This window comes from Schistocerca cancellata, chromosome 9, assembly GCF_023864275.1.
Source record: "Schistocerca cancellata isolate TAMUIC-IGC-003103 chromosome 9, iqSchCanc2.1, whole genome shotgun sequence".
Lineage (NCBI taxonomy): Eukaryota > Metazoa > Arthropoda > Insecta > Orthoptera > Acrididae > Schistocerca > Schistocerca cancellata.
This window is the reverse complement of record NC_064634.1, coordinates 421,826,146-421,847,095: the sequence shown is the minus strand read 5'-3', so window position 1 is coordinate 421,847,095 and position 20,950 is coordinate 421,826,146. Positions and strand designations below refer to the sequence as shown.

General features: G+C 38.9%; 1 protein-coding gene across 1 annotated transcript in view; it reads right to left on the bottom strand.

Moving 5' to 3' along the window:
- LOC126100627 (protein takeout-like) overlaps positions 1-20,950 on the bottom strand; it is a 72,812-nt gene that overhangs the window by 3,054 nt on the left and 48,808 nt on the right. Inside the window, exons 3-4 of the mRNA XM_049911254.1 lie at positions 12,082-12,229; positions 11,756-11,895 (exon numbers count right to left, since the gene is read on the bottom strand). Coding sequence (XP_049767211.1) covers positions 11,756-11,895; positions 12,082-12,229 — 288 coding nt within the window. The remainder of the gene's footprint in view (positions 1-11,755; positions 11,896-12,081; positions 12,230-20,950) is intronic.

Here is a 20,950-nt window from a genome sequence, read left to right as displayed (position 1 = left end):
GGCCTTTGTCTCCGAAAGCCCATCAGTGATGTTTCGTTGAATGGTTTGCATGCCGACACTTATTGATGGCCGAGTATTGAAATGTACAGCAATTTGTGGAAGGGTTGCACTTCTGTCACACTGAATGATTCACATTGTCTTTGGTCACATTCTTGCAGATGTTTTTCTGGCTGCAATGATTTGATGTTTTACCAGATTCCTACATTCAAGTAATTCATAATATACACTTGTGAAATGGTCGTAGGGAAAATCCCCACTTCATCGCTACCTCAGAGATGCTGTGTCCCACTGCTCATGCGCTGACTATAACACCATGTTCAAACTCACTCAAATCTTGATAATCTGCCATTGTAGCAGTAGTAACTAATCTAACAACTGTGCCAGACACTTGTTGTCTGATATAGACATTGCCAACCGCAGTGCCATGTCTGCCTGTTTACATATCTCTGTATTTGATTATGTGTGCCTGTACCAGTTTCTTTTTCGTTCAGTGTATGATATATGTAAGTTGACGTGCAGAGCAAATTGACAATACTATTTTTAGTTCACTGATATATTATATTTGTTTGTAAACTAAAAAAATACTAAAGTCAAGTGATTCTTGAAGCAATGCAATGGTAATGGCTCAATCAATTGCAGTTAAAACATGATAGAAATAATGTGGAAATTTAAGAGATTTAGAAACAGAAGTTTGGTCACAGCAAAGATAAGTCACAGGCTACATAGAAGACCTTGCAGACAGAATCACACTGTTGCCTGTTAAATTTCATACAGCTGAATATGATCTTATGTTGGAGTATTGCTTTCCGTGTTTCCTTGTTGTGATGAGGGAACTTCCTATCACAATCATGCAAATATCTTACATGACTCCTGAGACTGGCAGTCATTACAATATACGTTACATATCCACGATGAAATGTGGTCTATGCATTCTCTCTCTGTGAATCATCCAGATCTGTGTGCCTATAATGAAGAAATTAGTCATGTTTTTTAGACCAACTGCAGTAAGCTTTTATAGCAGAAAAACTCTAGAATGGACTGAGAAAACAGAACTGGAATGGTGACTGGAGTACAACTGCTTACTGTCTAGCACCCAACTTATATAACATTAATTAGTGGTATCTTGGCAGCATTTAACTGGCACAGATACCTTATTGCAGTCTTGCTTGATGCCTCTCTGCATGTGATGATGTACAATTTCGTACTGAAACTCCTCTACCATGGAATCTGTGTCCAGAACACTTACCCTAGACTAGATTGTGCTGTTGTAAAACTTGACAGTTGGATAATGAAAATGGGCAAATGGTGTCACTACATAAACCCAAGCAGTAGTGTTTACTTGCAAATTGTACAGCACCTTGCTCCATGAGTGAAGCAGAGAGAGCATATGCTATCAGTTACTTCAGCTGCACAATTTTAGGACTAATCTATGACTGGGCTTACCATATTTTTTTGGATCCAGCACATGACATGTTTTTGAAATTAGTCAAAGCAGTTTACTGAAGCATTATCTTTAATTATTCAGTCACATTTTTCACCAGGCATGACCTTTTTTCAGAAATGGTGTTTGTGTCTAGCTGTGTGGTATGAAAATGCAGCCTCTTTAGCAGCGCACTCCAGATCCGCATTATTACCATCTTTGGCTTTAAATAAATCTGACATTTGGTGAAGCAGCAGTATTAAAAGGATTCCTATGTTTAGATGTTTTCACACGATCTTTAATAGGGATATGTGAATAACAATACTGTCATCCACAGGCACACTGGAAACCCATATTCAAGAAGTTTAAAATACTAACAACACCTTCATTATACAGGGTGTTACAAAAAGGTACGGCCAAACTTTCAGGAAACATTCCTCACACACAGATAAAGAAAAGATGTTATGTGGACATGTGTCCAGAAACGCTTAATTTCCATGTTAGAGCTCATTTTAGTTCCATCAGTATGTACTGTACTTCCTCAATTCCCCGCCAGTTGGCCCAATTGAAGGAAGGTAATGTTGACTTCGGTGCTTGTGTTGACATGCGACTCATTGCTCTACAATACTAGCATCAAGCACATCAGTACGTAGCATTAACAGGTTAGTGTTCATCACGAACGTGGTTTTGCAGTCAGTGCAATGTTTACAAATGCGGAGTTGGCAGATGCCCATTTGATGTATGGATTAGCACGGGGTAATAGCCATGGCGCGGTACGTTTGTATCGAGACAGATTTCCAGAACGAAGGTGTCCCGACAGGAAGACGTTCGAAGCAATTGATCGGCGTCTTAGGGAGCACAGAACATTCCAGCCTATGACTCGTGACTGGGGAAGACCTAGAACGACGAGGACAACTGTAATGGACGAGGCAATTCTTCGTGCAGTTGATGATAACCCTAATGTCAGTGTCAGAGAAATTGCTGCTGTATAAGGTAACGTTGACCACGTCAATGTATGGAGAGTGCTACGGGAGAACCAGTTGTTTCCATACCATGTAAAGCGTGTGCAGGCACTATCAGCAGCTGATTGGCCTCCACAGGTACACTTCTGCGAACGGTTCATCCAACAATGTGTCAATCCTCATTTCAGTGCAAATATTCTCTTTACGGATGAGGCTTCATTCCAACGTGATCAAATTGTAAATTTTCACAATCAACATGTGTGGGCTGATGAGAATCCGCATGCAATTGTGCAATCACGTCATCAACACAGATTTTCTGTGAACGTTTGGGCAGGCATTGTTGGTGATGTCTTGATTGGGCCCTATGTTCTTCCACCTATGCTCAATGGAGCACGTTATCACGATTTCATATGGGATACTCTACCTGTGCTGCTAGAACATGTGCCTTTACAAGTTCGACACGACATGTGGTTCATGCACGATGGAGCTCCTGCACATTTCAGTCGAAGTGTTCGTACACTTCTCAAAACAGATTAGGTGACCAATGGATTGGTAGAGGCGGACCAATTCCATGGCCTCCACGCTCTCCTGACTTCAACCCTCTTGATTTTCATTTATGGGGGCATTTGAAAGCTCTTGTCTACGCAACCCCGGTACCAAATGTAGAGACTCTTCGTGCTCGTATTGTGGACGGCTGTGATACAATACGCCATTCTCCAGGGCTGCATCAGCGCATCAGGGATTCCATGCGACGGAGGGTGGATGCATGTATCCTCGCTAACGGAGGACATTTTGAACATTTCCTGTAACACAGTGTTTGAAGTCACGCTGGTACGTTCTGTTGCTGTGTGTTTCCATTCCATGATTAATGTGATTTGAAGAGAAGTAGAGCTCTAACATGGAAAGTAAGCATTTCTGGACACATGTCCACATAACATATTTTCTTTCTTTGTGTGTGAGGAATGTTTCCTGAAAGTTTGGCCGTACCTTTTTGTAACACCCTGTATACACACATACAAATGTGTCTTATGTGCCAGTGCCCATCTTACAGTTTTCAAACAAATGCCGTCTTCCATAACTACAGTACCTGAAATAGCCCAGCGCTCTATACTCAGTGAACAAAAAGAACAAACACTCAAAGGCATGTGAAACATATAGGTATACAACTTTGCAACAGACTGCTAGTCAACATCAAAAAGTTAGAAGATGAAAAAAGATTTAAAGTAGAATTTAAAAAATGTCAGCTCGAACAGTGTTTCTACTTGTTAAATGACTATGTAGACAAATAAACATTTTCTGATAATGTTTATACCGGGTGATCAAAAAGTCAGTATAAATTTGAAAACTTAATAAACCACGGAATAATGTAGATAGAGAGGTAAAAATTGACACACATGCTTGGAATGACACGGGGTTTTATTAGGAGGGGGGGGGGGGGGGGGGAAGAACAAAAAAGGTCACAAAATGTCTGACACATGGCGTTGGACACCAAAACGTCAGTGACTGCGCATGACAATCGTGTATAAAAGTAGCTGTAATGAGAGACAGAATCAGATGCGCCAGCAGTCGCAGCATGTTGACGTTACCAGAAGAGGCACTTTTAGTGAAGCTGTATTATCAGAATGGGGAATGTGCTAGTTCAGCGTTACGATCCTATTGCTATAGGAAGGGGATCTGAATGGGTAAAGGTCCGTTGACAAATGCTGCTGTGGCGGGAATGATTTCGAAGTTCGTAGCCACGGGTTGTTTAGACGATAGACCCCATAGTGGCTGACCGAGTACAAGGTGTAATGCTGCTGAGACAGTTCAGGAAGAAATGGAGACTGTAGCGGGTTTGTCTATGCACGGGGAAGTCAGCACTCATGCAGTCGCACATCACACCGGCATTCCATTCACTACTGTTTGGTTGGCACTTAGGCGTACCCTCCGATGCTATCCGTACAAAGTCCATCGGCATCATGAACTATTGCCTGGAGATTTAGTGAAGCGGAGGGCAATCCTGGTGTGGGTGTTTCAAAAGATGGCGGAAGATGACAATTGGTTGAGTAATGTGTTGTGGACCGATGAAGCTCATTTCACGTTCCGAGGGTCTGTCAATGCCCACAACTGTAGAATTTGGGCTACCGAAAATCCTAGAACTAGAACTGTTGTCGAAACTCCATTGCACGACAAGAACGCCACAGTATGGGTTGGATTTATGATGTCTACCATTATCAAGACTTTTTTCTTCGAGGAAATGCATGATTCTGGTTTTGTAACTGCTACCACGATGGGTGACAGGTACGCCGATATGTTACAGAATCACATCATCCCCAGCCTGGCTGATAAACACCTGCTGAAACGAACGATGTTTATGCAGTATGGCGCTCCACCCGATATTGCTAGACGCATGAAAGATCTCTTGTGTGTGTCGTTTGGTGATGATCGTGTGCTCAACCGACACTTTCATCATGCTTGGCCTCCCAGGTCCCCAGACCTCAGTCTGTGCGATTATTGGCTCTGGGGTTACCTGAAGTCGCAAGTGTATCGTGATCGACTGACATCTCTAGGGATGCTGAAAGGCAAAATCTGACACCAATGTCTCACCATAACTCCAGACATGCTTTAGAGTGCTGTTCACAACATTATTCCTCAACTACAGCTACTGTTGAGGAATGATGGTGGACATATTGAGCATTTCCTGTAAAGAACATCATTTTTGCATTGTCTTACTTTGTTATGCTAATTGTTGCTATTCTGATCAGATGAAGCGCCATCTGTTGGACGTTTTTTGAACTTTTGTATTTTCTAGTAAAACCCCATGTCATTCCAAGCTTATGTGTCAATTTGTACCTCTCCATCTACATTATACCGTGATTTATTCAGTTTTCAAATTTATACTGACTTTTTGATCACCTGGTATTAATGCAGAACTTAAAATACTGTCTTTGGTCCCAAAACCTTTTCTTCTTCTTCTCCTTCTTCTTCTGGTTTTACAGCCTCATTGGACCACTTCAGTCATTCATTTTCTCGGAATCTTCTTCAATAAGTTTTCTTTCGAACTGTTCGGTATCTTTTCATTCATTCTGATCTTTTTTGTCTTTCCTCATCTGAAAATACCCATTTTATTGTTTGTTGTTTGTCTATTTTTCATTTAAATCTTATTTTTACGTTTTTCATTTTCTTTAAATTTTCTGTTTTGTTTTGCAAATCTTCCACAGTTAATTATAGCGCTTTCACATCCTCCCTGATTTCCTTCATCCATCTTACTTGTTGCTTCATGTTCCAAAGTTTCTTTATAATTTTTTTTGGTAATATGGTGTCCTCATAATGTGATCAAAAAAGAGATCCTTCTTTTCTGTATAGTATATGTAATGTCCTCCAGTTTGCTGTACACCACTTCATTTGACACTATCCACTTCAAGTAGATTTCCCCACCATGTTACAGTTCTGGGTGGAGATTTTAATTTGCCGGATATAGACTGGGAGACTCAAGCATTCATAACGGGTGGCAGGGACAAAGAATCCAGTGAATTTTTTTAAAGTGCTTTATCTGAAAACTACCTTGAGCAGTTAAACAGAGAACCGACTCGTGGCGATAACATATTAGACCTTCTGGTGACAAATAGACCCGAACTATTTGAAACAGTTAATGCAGAACAGGGAATCAGCAATCATAAAGCGGTTACTCCATCGTTGATTTCAGCTGTAAATAGAAATATTAAAAAAGGTAGGAAGATTTTTCTGTTTAGCAAAAGTGACAAAAAGCAGATACAGAGTACCTGACGGCTCAACACAAAAGTTTTGTCTCAAGTACAGATAGCATTGAGGATCAGTGGACAAAGTTCAAAACCATCGTACAATATGCGTTAGATGGGTATGTGCCAAGCAAGATCGTAAGAGATGGAAAAGAGCCACCATGGTACAACAACCGAGTTAGAAAACTGGTGTGGAAGCAAAGAGAACTTCACAGCAAACATAAACATAGCCAAAGCCTTGCAGACAAACAAAAATACGTGAAGTGAAATGTAGTGTGAGGAGGGCTATGTGAGAAGCGTTCAATGAATTCGAAAGTAAAGTTCTATGTACTGACTTGGCAGAAAATCCTAAGAAATTTTGGTCTTATGCCAAAGCGGTAGGTGGATCAAAACAAAATGTCCAGGCACTCTGTGACCAAAATGGTACTGAAACAGAGGATGACAGACTAAAGGCTGAAATACTAAACGTCTTTTTCAAAAGCAGTTTCACAGAGGAAGACTGCACTGTAGTTCCTTCTCTAGATTGTCGCACAGATTACAAAATGGTAGATATTGAAATAGACGACAGAGGGCTAGAGAAACAATTAAAATCATTCAAAAGAGGAAAGGCCACTGGACCTGATGGGATACCAGTTTGATTTTACACAGAGTACGCGAAGGAACTTGACACTCTTCTTGCAGCGGTGTACCATAGGTCTCTAGAAGGGCGTAACGTTCCAAAGGATTGGAAAAGGGCACAGGTCATCCCCGTTTTCAAGAAGGAACGTCAAACAGATGTGCAGAACTATAGACCTATATCTCTAACATCGATCAGTTGTAGAATTTTGGAACATGTATTATGTTCGAGTATAATGACTTTTCTGGAGACTAGAAACCTACTCTGTAGGAATCAGCATGGGTTTCGAAAAAGACGGTCGTGTGAAACCCAGCTCACACTATTTGTCCACATGCCGTGTTTCTTGACTTCCGCAAGGCGTTCGATACAGTTCCCCACAGTCATTTAATGAACAAAGTAAGAGCATATGGACTATCAGACCAATTGTGTGATTGAAGATGCAGACTGTGATTCATTGGAAGAATCCTAAGGAAATGCAATCCGAAAACAAAGGAAGTAGGTTACAGTACGCTTGTTTGCCCACTGCTTGAATACTGCTCAGCAGTGTGGGATCCATACCAGATAGGGTTGATAGAAGAGATAGAGAAGATCCAACGGAGAGCAGCGCGCTTCGTTACAGGATCATTTAGTAATGACAAAAGCGTTACGGAGATGATAGATAAACTCCAGTGGAAGACTCTGCAGGAGAGACGCTCAGTAACTCGGTATGGGCTGTTGTTGAAGTTTCGAGAACATACCTTCACCGAAGAGTCAAGCAGTATATTCCTCCCTCCTATGTATATCTCGCGAAGAGACCATGAGGATAAAATCAGAGAGATTAGAGCCCACACAGAAGCATACCGACAATCCTTCTTTCCACGAACAATACAAGACTGGAATAGAAGGGAGAACCAATAGAGGTACTCAGGGTACCCTCCGCCACACACCGTCAGATGGCTTGTGGAGTATGGATGTAGATGTAGATGTAGATATCCATCTATTTGACATTTCTTATTTATGCATGTTGTAGCTATTCCACTCTATACTTTTAGGATTTTAGCGATTCTGTTTTTCTGGGTGACGTTGAAATGAGCTTCACTTTCGTAAGCCACCTCAGATACTACTTGTAATGATACTATCTTGTAATGTTTTAATTTAGTTTTGATAGGTAGACATTTTTGTAGTATGTTTGACCACGTAAATGTTTGAGCTTGTATCATTTTGTTAGTTCTTTCTTGCCACACAGTTTTCTTGTCCAAGTTGGTCATAATTTCTCCTAGGTATTTAAATTACTTCACTATTTTTACTTTCCTGTTATTTGCTATTATATGATTGATTATTAGTGAATTTGCTACCACTATCTCAGTCCTTTTAATGATATCTGTAGTCCTATCTTTTGTGCAATATTTTCTAGGCTTATTATTTGACTTCTGGCTTGTTAAATGTTTTTAGCTACTAACTCTAGGTCATCTGCAAATCCCAAGCAGTTTATTTGATCTTTCTTGGTTCCAATTCTTATGTTTTTAGGATTTTCGCTTTACCATTGTATTCTCTCGTCATGTACTCCAGAACAGAGTTGAAAAGGAATGGTGATAAACACCCTCCCAATCTTAACCCTGTTTTAATAATAAATGGCTCAGATATTTCACCTCTGAACTTTACTTTACAGTTGGTGTTTCTTAGAGTTCAGGTTATCATTTTTATTAATTTGGGATGCAGACCAAAATTCCTTAGTATCTTCATCATTGAAGATCAATCACGAGCTTTTTTGAGGTCTACAAAAGTTGACTTGCTGTTTTTTCTTCTTTTGTAGTAATTCATCACCAGCTTCAAGGTAATTGTCTGTTCTGGGCAGTTTCTGCACAGTCTAAATCCTACTTGGTATTCTCCTAGTTCCAGTTCAAGTGAATCTTTACTACAATTGTGTAGAATTCATGACATCACTTTATATGTGATATCCAAAAGAAAATTCCTCCATAGTTGTCTGAATTTGATTTATCTCTTTTTTTGTTTAATGGATAAATCATAGCTGTAGTTCATTGTTTTGAAAGTTCTTCTTTGTTCCAGATTTTCTTTCTGCTTCTGTGTAATGATATCTTCATTTGGTCTGCTGCATATTTCCAAACTTGCACAGATGTGTGATCTTCTCACTTGCATTGTAGTTTTGAGCTTTTTCAGAGCTTTGTAGACATCATGGATTGCAAGTGGGTTTATATTTTCTGCTGTTATTTTAATAGGGTATCTGTGTGTATTTGAAGTAATTCTGGGCAGTCTTTGCAGTTTAGTAATTTGGTAAATGTTACTGCTAAAATTTCTTTGTTTTCTTTCTATTGCTATGGCCATCTTATTATTGTTATCCTTTAGCATTAATGTTGAAGGGTCATATCTTTGTAGTTGTCTGCTAAATATTTTGTGGTAAGCCCTTGAGCTTGTTTTCTTGCTATTTGTTTCTATAATTAGAATTACATCTTTTTGATATTGGTGTTTAACGTTTCTCATTATTTTTTGGCTTACTATCTTTCTTTGTTCTGTGAGTTCCAAGTGCGATTATTCTTTTGCTGTATTTGCATATCTAATGGGCAGCTGTTGCATGATGTAAAATCTCTTCAGCTGCCAGAGGCTGTGGTTATGTGTGTGCGAATTGCATTTGCTGTGTGTATATGTGTGTGTTTGTGTGTGTGTTTTGTCTAATTTTGAAGAAGGCCTTGTTGACCAAAAGCTCACTTTCTGACAGTGTTTTTGTTGTGCCTATCTGTGACTCAGCATCTCCGCTATACGGTGAGTAGCACCTATCTTTTTCATAATATTATTAATTATTGTAGTGTATATAAGAACTTTCTGTCTAGGGAGGACAAAACCAAATCCCTATGGAAAACAGACTGTGCAATTATAATACCACAAGCAAACATGTATATAAACTTGTGTTACTATGTATTCTATGATTTTGTGTTATTCTCTGTTGCTATGTGCTGTATGATCTTGTATTATTCTGTGTTACTATGTATTGTATGAGCTTGTATTATTTTATGAAATAAAAATTTCTTAAAGTAAAAACATACTTTTAATGCCTAGACCACAATTTTCCTATCACAATTAAAGTATGATAACAAGTTTTGGTTGCAACCACCTTCAGATCGTCCAAAATGTGAAAGTGTGTTGAATAAGCATAGGAATGCATTATTAGCTGTAGTCATGCAATAACATGCAGATTTAAATACCAAAACAAAAAAAGTACTTAGTTTAAAATCTTCACTGTGAGCAAGCCAGGTTGTATACTGTAATCTCGCAGAATGACAGCAATATAGGAAACTGTACAGCTGCTCGAGTAAAAGTTGGATGAAACGTGTGTTACTTGTAATAGAATAGCAGATATTATTGTGAGAACAACCCGCCAGGGTAGCCGAGAGCGCTAACGCGCTGCTTCCTCGACTCAGGTAGACGCGCCGGCCCCGGATCGAATCCCCCCAGCAGATTAACGACGACAGCCGGTGTGCCGGCCAGCCTGGATGTGATTTTTAGGCAGTTTTTCACATCCTACTAGGTGAATACCGGGCTGGTTCCCACGTCCCACCTCAGTTACATGACTTGCAGACATTTGAAACGCATTCACACTATTTCACGATTTACGTTGGAAGCAGACAGCTGGGGTACACTAATTCCATCCCAGGGGGTATGGGGTGGTGGCAGGAAGGGCATCCGGCCACCCCTTAAAACTGACCATGCCAACTCCATCCTTATTCCTGCCAAACCTGTGCACAATGCAGGATAATGATGGTAGCAAAAGAAAGAAAGAAAGATATATTGTGAGAACAGATGTGCAATGGTTCCAAAAACTGTCAGCTGTTCCATAGTCTGGCTCACACAAGAATGATCCTGCATGGCACATGAAGTAGTTGTCTTTATGAAACGTGTACAAGTTCAGGATAATAGGAAAATACTGCAGCAGATTGTAGTTTACAACATGGATTGCTTGTGGTGATCTTTTTAAACTATGTACTGTTATTGTTTTGTTATTTATGAATGCACGTTATTGCATGACTACACCTAACGATGCTTTACAGTGCTTATTCACCACTTTTCACATTCTGAATGATGAAGATGGTTGCAGATAGCAATCAAAACTAATTATCGCACTTTAATTGTGATAGGGAAATTGTGGTCTAGGCATTGAAAGTTTTTTGCTTTAAAAATTGTATGTAATAAATCACTTTAAAATCATCATCTACTCCATGACAATTATTTTGTACATACTTTTTTATTTACATATTTGCATGTTCCATTTCCTTGAAATGGTTTCCCATCAATTTACATGTGTATTTGGATGACAACCATACATATTTATTGTTAATGGATGGATAAATAAAATAAATACTAAAGCTCTTTTTTTTTTACATGCAACAGAAAATTCTCTAGTCCGTAGTGTGCAATAAAGGCCTTCATTGTTACTGTGATTACACGGTTTCAAAAATTTGTATTCCTATGGCAGGTCAACATTAAACAAACACTTTCTTTTGCCCATTTCTAAACAGTAAGACAAAAAAGGAATAGAGACAAAATAATCAAAAACCTGTGCATGATTTACTTCATACAAGATAATAACACAATGCAGTATCCCTTTTATGTTGCCAAATGTTTAGGTGAAAAGTTGTGGCAGGACTGTAAGCCACACCCGCCAGGTGTAAGATTTAAAAAAGCAAAATGCCCTCGCTAGTCAAATACCAGAACCCCAGACATTTTTGCATGACTCATGGCTGATGAGATGTGCCCAAATTGCCAGGATGAACACATGTGTCTACATCCTTGAACTTAAAATGAGGGCAGTATGTTATGTAGCATATCAGGTGCACTTATTATGTGTGTTATCATTATTGTTAGATAATGTATTTTTGTGTAGAAAGATGTAATGGAAGAATGAAACCACAGAGAACATTAAAAGCTCTTGTACTAATATTATAAGAATGTGAATTCTGTAGGAAAAAAGTGTGATGAAATCACTGATGCTTTTGAATTGGCTTTGTGACTGATAAATATCCAAACTTACTTAATGTCAGGTCACTGTTTCCTTTCCCTTGTATTGGTAGCACAAGGACTTTCCCATCAATTTGATATTTTCCTTTTAGGTCCAAATTGGGAATTGATACCTTAGCATCAATATGGAACTTGTCTGGGTCCAGATTAACCCTGGGCAGAAAAAAGATTTAGAATTATTTTATGTAACAATTCAAACTGTACAACACTGACAATGTATGTGTGTAACCCCCCCTCATGCTCCCCCCCCCACACACACACAGATTGAAACATTATAAACATAATTATATCACTCTTTGTTGAGCTGTAGACAGTCTCACTTTCTCAGTCTTCACTTACTTTAAATCTTTCACAGTGATGTCTCCAAATCCTGTGAATGTCTGATCAGTGAAATCCAATTTGATATTAACTGGTCCATCTCCTTGATCAATCAACATTTGTGTTACCTTCAGTGGATCTATTGAGTAGACTCCAAATGCTGGAAGCCCTAAAACATATCATAGGTTAAATTCCAAGCCATCAAATGCAGCAACAAGGCAGTCATTAATGGGCAGATGGGTGAAAAAAGGACAAAAAAAGTGGAAATTGGGAACATTTCAATAGAAGAAAGGTAGGAAGCCACATATGGTGAACAAAAAAGCCATACGTCAAACACCATGGATGCCATCCCTGAAAAACATGAGGATTTTTTCCTACTAAGTACACTTGCTCAAATAGTGAGGTAAGTGGTCAAGCAAGAAATGATTTACTCCCTGTACCTAATTTTAAATTACTGCATCAAAATTTCAATCACTCTCAAATAAACTAAATGAAATAGAAATAATGTTAAATGACTACATGATATTTCTGTACTAAGCTTTACAGAACACTGGCTCAAACAAGATATGTTAGAGCAAACGTACATTCTTCAGTTCAAACTTGGAAGCATGTTTTGCGGGAAAATATCGAGTCTGGGGGTACCAGTGTATATGTTAGAGAAAACATTGAATTCAAAAGTGTAACTACACACCATAAACTGTCCTGTGAAAAAGATACAAAACTCTCTATAGCTGAACTACTAAGGCAAAATACAGTTATTGTTTGTGTATACAAGTCACCAGATGGGGACAAAAAAGTGTTTTACAGTTGCATGGAGGATCTCTTGGAAGAAATTCATTCTCCCAAGAAAAATATAATTATATGTGGTGACTTTAATATTGATTTCTTGAAATCCAATAAATTCAGAGATGACATTATAAATCTACTACTTTCGTTCAATGTCAGTGCAATGGTAACTGAACCAACTCGAGAAACACCAACTTCTGCATCTGTTATTGACCAGATCTTGATAAATACATGCAAATATGCCTATAATATACAAGCTGTAAACATGGGGTTTAGTGATCACAATGCTCAAATTCTTGCCATGAATATTTCAGGACACCCAATTTCCAGTAGAATACAACACACTGTAAGGAATTTCAGTACAAAAATGTGGAATATTTCTGTTCTCTCCTTAAAGGTGGAAATTGGAAAAATGTATATGACTGTAATGGTACAAGTGAGATATTGATAAGTTTATGGCTACATTCAAACTTTTTTTTAAAATGGCTTTTCCCAAGAAAATAACTGTTTAATTCTACTCAAAAAACAAACAAGTGAATTACAAAAGGGATAAGAATATCATGTCAAAATAAAAGGTGTTTGTGTGAGTACTCCAAGCAAAATACTAATTCTAACTTTTACATATTTCACAAGATACATAAGAATACTGAGTTATTTAAAAAAATGACAAAACAAAACTGAGGCAACCTGGCAAGTTATAAAAAAAGAAATGGGCACCAGGCCAGTTAATCACAGTAATATAAAGCAGGTTATGAATAAAAAGAAACTAACTGACCCCAAACATGTGGTGAGTGCTTTCAACAATTATTTCTCTAATCTAGCACAGCAGTTAATAAATACAAACCTTGACAAACAGCCAGCCAGTCACTCAGATCAAAAAATTCATCCAAACACATTATTCATGTATGCAGCAACACCTGAGGATTTGTCAAGAATCCTAAAAGAATTACCTAATAAATATTCAGTGGTTGTTGATAAGTTACCAGATGCTATTAGCAAAGTTAGCGCAACATTTATTGTGGAACCATTAACAGACATAGTAAATTCATCTCTAGAGAGTGGTGTGTTTCCAAATAATCTAAAAAGTGCAAAATTAACACCTTTGCATGAGAAGGTTGCAAAAGGTGATATTGATAATTATAGGCTGATTTCAGTATTGTCAGGCCTCAGCAAAATTATGGAAAAAATGTTTCTTAGAAGATTAAAAGTTTTCTTAAATAAAGAGAGGCTGATAAGTGACTCCCAACATGGGATCAGAGGTGGAAAGTCAACTCAGACAGCAAATTTTGTTTTCTTAAATAAAGCACTAAAAGCAGTGGATAGTAAGCAACATGTATCTGGGATATTTCTGGATCTAAGTAAAGCCTTCGATGTTATTGATCATGGCATTTTCTTGCATAAATTAAGTAATTATGGAATTAGAGGCCAGTCTGAAATGTGGCTCCAGTCGTATCTCAGTAATTATTAGCAGACTACAGAAATAAAACACAAAGACAATGAAACACAAAAAATTTCTAATTTTTACAGTGATGAGGAGAAAATCAAGTATGGACTCCCTCATGGGCCAGTTATGGGGCATGCCCTATTTCTGCTGTATATAAATGACTTGGCTAGTACAATACATGGTGGAACCACTGTACTCTTTGCAGATGACACTAATATTCTAATTAAATAACAGAATGAGAAAAATCTGCAGGAGCCTGCAACATCATTTATGCATACCGTAATGCACTGGCTCAGGACCAATAGGCTCATCATAAAGACTGAAACTGTGGCAGTGAACTTCCAAACCACACAAAAATCCATCCTGCAAACTCTGTTTTCACTATCAAAGGAAAAAATGTGTTGAAGGTCAGCCATACACAATTTCTAGGTATTCATGTTCAGACAGATCTGAAGTGGGAGGTGCTCCTAAACAATTTAAATAAGAGACTAAATTCACCAGTATATACCATTAGGATCCTCACTCAGAATACAAGTTGCTTATCAGTGCTGACAGCGTACCAGTGCAGTATACAGTAGCTACTTATGTATGGAATAATTTTTGGGGGGAATTTCTACAAAAACATTTGAAATACAGTAAAAGAAAATCAGGGTGATAAAAAAAATAAATACAAGGGTCCCGGTAGACCCCTTTTTAAAACCCTCAAAATATTGCTGCTGCCTTGCTTGTATATACATGAAATACAAATTTTTACAAAAGGGAGCATCTTAAAAAAGGAAAATCTCTTCAGACACAAATATGAAACTAGGCAGAAGATGAACCTACACATGAAACTTATGCAAAGGAGGAGTGTATCTTACTGGATCTATGTTATATAATCATACATCTTCTTACCTAAAATGCTTACCAACATTAAATGCATTTAAAATAAAGTTAAAACAGTTATTGCTTGACCACTGCTTCTATTCTCTGTCTGATTTTATGGAACATTGTAATAAGTGAAACTCATTTACCAAATTTTATTAGTTGTCAATTCATGATATAGTTTACATTGTTCTTATTATGTCGTCTCACTTAATAACTGCTACTATCATATGTAGATGCAATGTAGTACACCAACCTACATTATTATGCATTTTGATTATGTCAACAATTTAGTCAAAATGATTACTGTATTGTAAATTAACTAGGTTTCCACTGTCCTCTATCATGTGTACAAACAATGTACTAAAACGATTCTAGGACAAATAAATAAATAAGTTAGAATAATGGTTAAATTAATATTAGATGGACAGCTGTCAAGCTGAGAACTTTATGATACGGTTGAAACTGAGAATATTAGTTGCTCACTAGTATCTTAAATAACTTTTCTGTATACAATGCTGCAGTATTGTCCTTTAAGTTAAATAAATAATGTATATAAAATAATGATGTTCATTTCATGCCATGGCCCATGGTTTCCAACAGAATTAAATCAGAACTTCCTTATGTAATAAAACAGTGTGCCAAACTATTTTTATTGATTCCAGAAATCCTGTTGTGTGTTATTACACAGGGATATACAGAAAGTCACAGTTGCAATTTGTATGAATATCATAATTAATTCATATAAAGAAAAACCAATGGGTGTGGAACAAATTATAATTGCAATTTGTGTAAATGTTATAATTAACTCAAACAAAGGAAAATCCAGGATGGAATGTAACAATACCAGAGAAGGAAAGTTGCTACTCACCATATAGCAGAGATGCTGAGTCTTAATAGGCACAACATAAAAATTCACACAATTAAATCTTTTGGCCATTAAAGCCTTTGTCAGCAGTAGACACACACACACACACACACACACACACACACTCACGTAAACTCAACTTGCACACACGTCTACAGTCTCAGAGAGCTGAAACCACACTGCAAACAGCAGTACCAATGCATGATGGGAGTGGCAACTGGGTGGGGGTAAGGAGGAGGCGGGGGTGGGTACGGGGAGGAATAGTATGGTGGGAGTGGTGGACAGTGAAGTGTTGCAGTTTAGACGGAGGGCAGGAGAGAAGGTGTGGAGGGGGGAGGGGGTAAGTAGTGGAAAGAAGAGAAATAAAAAGAAATTAAAAGACTGGGTGTGGTGGCGAAATGACGGCTGTGTAGTTTTGGAATGGTGGACAGTGAAGTGTTGCAGTTTAGACGGAGGGCAGGAGAGAAGGTGTGGAGGGGGGAGGGGGTAAGTAGTGGAAAGGAGAGAAATAAAAAGAAATTAAAAGACTGGGTGTGGTGGCGAAATGACGGCTGTGTAGTGTTGGAATGGGAACAGGGAGGGGGCTGGATGGGTGAGGACAGTGACTAATGAAGGTTGAGACCAGGAGGGTTACGGGAATGTAGGATGTGTTGCAGGGAAAGCTCCCACCTGCACAATTCAGAAAAGCTGGTATTGGTGGGAAGGATCCATATGGCACAGGCTGTGAAGCAGTCATTGAGATGAGGGATATCATGTTTGACAGCATGTTTCAGTAATAGGGTGGTCCACTTGTTTTTTTGCCACAGTTTGTCAGTGGCCATTCATGCGGACAGACAACGTGTTCGTTGTCATGCCTATATAGAATGCAGCACAGTGGTTGCAGCTTAGCTTGTAAATCACATGACTGGTTTCACAGGTAGCCCTGCCTTTGATGGAATAGGTGATGTTAGTGACCGGACTAGAGTAGGTGGTGGTAGGAGGATGTATGGGACAGGTCTTGCGTCTAGGTCTGTTTCAGGGGTATGAGCCATAGGTAAGGGATTGGGAGCAGGGGTTGTGTACAGATGGACAAGTATATTGTGTAGATTCAGTGGATGGCAGAATAGTATGGTAGTAGGGGTGGGAAGGGTAGTGGGCAGGACATTTCTCATTTCAGGGCACGACAGAGGTAATCAAAACCCTGGCGGAGAATGTAATTCAGTTGCTCCAGTCCCGGATGGTACTGAGTTACAAGGGGAATGCTCCTCTGTGGCCAGACTGTGGGACTTTGGGAGGTGGTGGGAGACTGGAAAGATAAGGCACAGGAGATTTGTTTTTGTACAAGGATGGGAGGATAATTACGGTCAGTGCTGGCTTCAGTGAGACCCTCGGTATATTTTGAGAGGGACTGCTCGTCACTGGAGGTGTGACAACCATGAGTGGCTTGGCTGTACTGAAGGGACTTCTTGGTATGGAATGGGTGGTAGCTGTCGAAGTGGAGGTATTGCTGGTGGTTAGTAGGTTTGATATGGGCGGAGGTACTGATGTAGTCATCTCTGAGGTGAAGGTCAACATGTAAGAAGGTGGCTTGTTGGGTTGAGTAAGACCAAGTGAAGCAAATGGGGGAGAAGTTGTCGAGGCTCTGGAGGGATGTGAATAAGGTGTCCTCACCTTCAATCCAGATACCAAAGATGTCATCAATGAATCTGAACCAGTCTTCCACCATCTCCAAAAGTCCCACAGTCTGGCCACAGAGGAGCATTCCCCTCGTAACTCAGTACCATCCAGGACTGGAGCAACTGAATTACATTCTCCGCCAGGGTTTCGATTACCTCTCGTCGTGCCCTGAAACGAGAAATGTCCTACCCGCTATCCTTCCCACCCCTTCTACCATGGTATTCCGTCGTCCACTGAATCTAAATAATATACTCATCTATCCTTACACAACCCCTGCTCCCAATCCCTTACCTCATGGCTCATACCCCTGCAATAGACCTAGATGCAAGACCTGTCCCATACATCCTCCTACCACCACCTACTCCAGTCCGGTCACTACATCATCCATTCCATCAAAGATAGGGCTACCTGTGAAACCAGTCATGTGATTTACAAGCTAATCTGCAACCACTGTGCTGCATTATATGTAGGCATGACAACAAACAAGCTGTCTGTCCGTATGAACAGCCACCGACAAACTGTGGCAAAAAACAAGTGGACCACTCTGTTGCTGAACACGCTGCCCAACATGATATCCCTCATCTCAACGACTGCTTCACAGCCTGTGCCATATGGATCCTTCCCACCAACACCAGCTTTTCTGAATTGTGCAGGTGGCAATTTTCCCTGCAATACATCCTACAGTCACGTAACCCTCCTGGCCTCAACCTTCATTAGTCACTGTCCTCACCCATCCAGCCCCCTCCCTGTTCCCATTTCAGCACACACAGCTGTCATTTCACTGCCACACCCAGTCTTTTAATTTCTTTTTATTTCTCTCCTTTCTGCTACTTACCCCCTCCCCCCTTCGCACCTTCTCTCCTGCCCTCCGTCTAAACTGCAACACTTCACTGTCCGCCACTCCCACCATACTATCCTTCTCCCTCCCTCCCCCAGCCCCCTCCTTACCCCCACCCAGTCGCCACTCCCATCATGCATTGGTGCTGCTGTTCGCAGTGTGGTTTTAGCTCTCTGAGACTGCAGATATGTGTGCAAGTTGAGTTTACATGAGTGTGTGCGCGTGTGTGCGTGTGTGTCTGTGTGTCTACTGCTGACAAAGGCCTTAATGGCCAAAAGACTTAATTGTGTGAATCTTTTTGTAGTGCCTATTGCAACTCAGCATCTCTGCTATATGGTGAGTAGCAACTTTCCTTCTCTGGTATTGTTATAATCAACTCACAATGAGAAAAATTAACAGTTACATTTATATAATGAAGTAAATCAGGTAAAAACTTAGGGCAATTAAGATAATATTTATACCAGTTATTTTAGACTCATAACAAGAAAAATAACAGTAACATTTGTACAATGAACTAATAAGCTATAAACCATAACCAAGGCCAAAATGGACAGAGGGCACGACGGTTCCACATGTTAGTGGCGACACCCTGACAGCGTCTGTTCCACATGTTAGTGGTGGCTGAATAAATAATATTCCAGGCTAACAACCTGGTCTTACTTTGGGAATTCAGGGATGACCTTGGATTCCCTACTCTTTACAATTTACAGCTTCAAGTCACATTATTACTCTTTACAATTTACAGCTTCAAGTCGCAATATGGAAAGTTCGCACAATGGATGCTCTACCCCAGGTGGTAACTCTGATGAGGAATACACCATTACATCATGTAATGCAATGGGATCTAGGATTCTGGGGAGTCCCAACATTTGCTGTGAAGAAAAGATGAAATATTTAGAAAAGCCTTCCAAGTTTCAGTTCAAGAAGAAGTACTATTTTGGAATCTTAAATGTAAATTCTCTTCTGAAAACTGGGAAACAAAAGGAATTGGAATTATTTCTGCAGAAGAACGATATACAGATTATATCAGTTCAGGAAACACGATTCTTAGATGATGATGTGGTTGATACACAACATTATAGAATTTATAAAGGGAAACCAGCAGTGAGAATAACGGAAAACATGCCGATGTTTGGAACAGCATTTTATGTAAACAAAAAAATCGTAGATAGTGTAACAGAATTTAGATCGAATTCAGAAAGGATATCCATGTTAACAATGAAGTGCAAGAATAAAAGTTGCACTCTCATAAACTGTCGTGCACCTATAAATGCTGACAACAGAAGAAATCTGGAGAAAGTAAATAAATTCTGGGATCTTTTAGAATCTGAAATTTTTATCATACCTAAAAAGAACGTTAAAATACTTCTTGGTGACTTTAATGGGCAAATTGGGAGGGAAAAGAAATTTAGAACTATTGTAGGTGAATATCCTGCACACTCAAGAACAAACAGAAATGGTGAAAGACTGATCAACATGTGTAAAATGTTCCAGTTAAATCTCATGTCCACACATTTCCACAAACTACCAAGAAAAGCCAAAACCTGGAGACATCCAAATCCAAACGTAAGCGAATTTTAACTGAATCATGTAGCCATATCTAAAAGGTACATCACGGAAATTATGAATGTTAAAATAGTCAGAAATGGTGAATTCGATTCAGATCATTATCTCTCTAAGATGACAATAAAAAATAAAATTTGTCCCATCTAAACCAAAAAAAGGCGACCAAGAAAGTGATCAGATACAACACCACTACAGCTAATATTACAAAAGAAAATATAGAAAAATTTAGAGAAGAAACTGAGACAAGTAAAGAAGGTGATTGGCTTGAACTCCAGATGAAAATAACTCAAGCAGCAGAGGAAACTTTAGGATTAACCAAGAATAAAAAGAAAACATGTTGGAATGAGGAGTGTGAAGAAGCACTAATACAAAGAGCTCAAAAATGGAGAAAATGGAGATGTTAAAAAAAAGAGGAAGACCTTGAACAATTCAGACAACAAAGAAAAGAAACATAAAAAATAATCCAGAAAATAAAAAGGAACTTTGAAAATTGTCAGCATATTAAAATAGAAGAAAATTTCACTAAAAATAATTCTAGAAATTTTTACAAAACCTTCAAACACATACTTAAAGGATATCAGGCACCAAGTATTTGTTTCAAAGATGAAAATGGCAAAATAGGATTAAATAATAATGAAAATTGTGAAATTTTAGCAAATTTTTTTGAAAAGTTGTTGAAGTGTGCAGTTCCAACAGATAAATTATATTTTACAGTGACACCTCAAAATCTAGGGGAAGATCTCCCGCCAACAGAGCTAGAAATTCATGAAGCCATCAAAACACTCAGAAACAATAAAGCAAGTGGTGAAGACTCCATTACAGCAGAATTATTGAAGTGGTCAGAACCAAAATTAATAAAGGATCTACA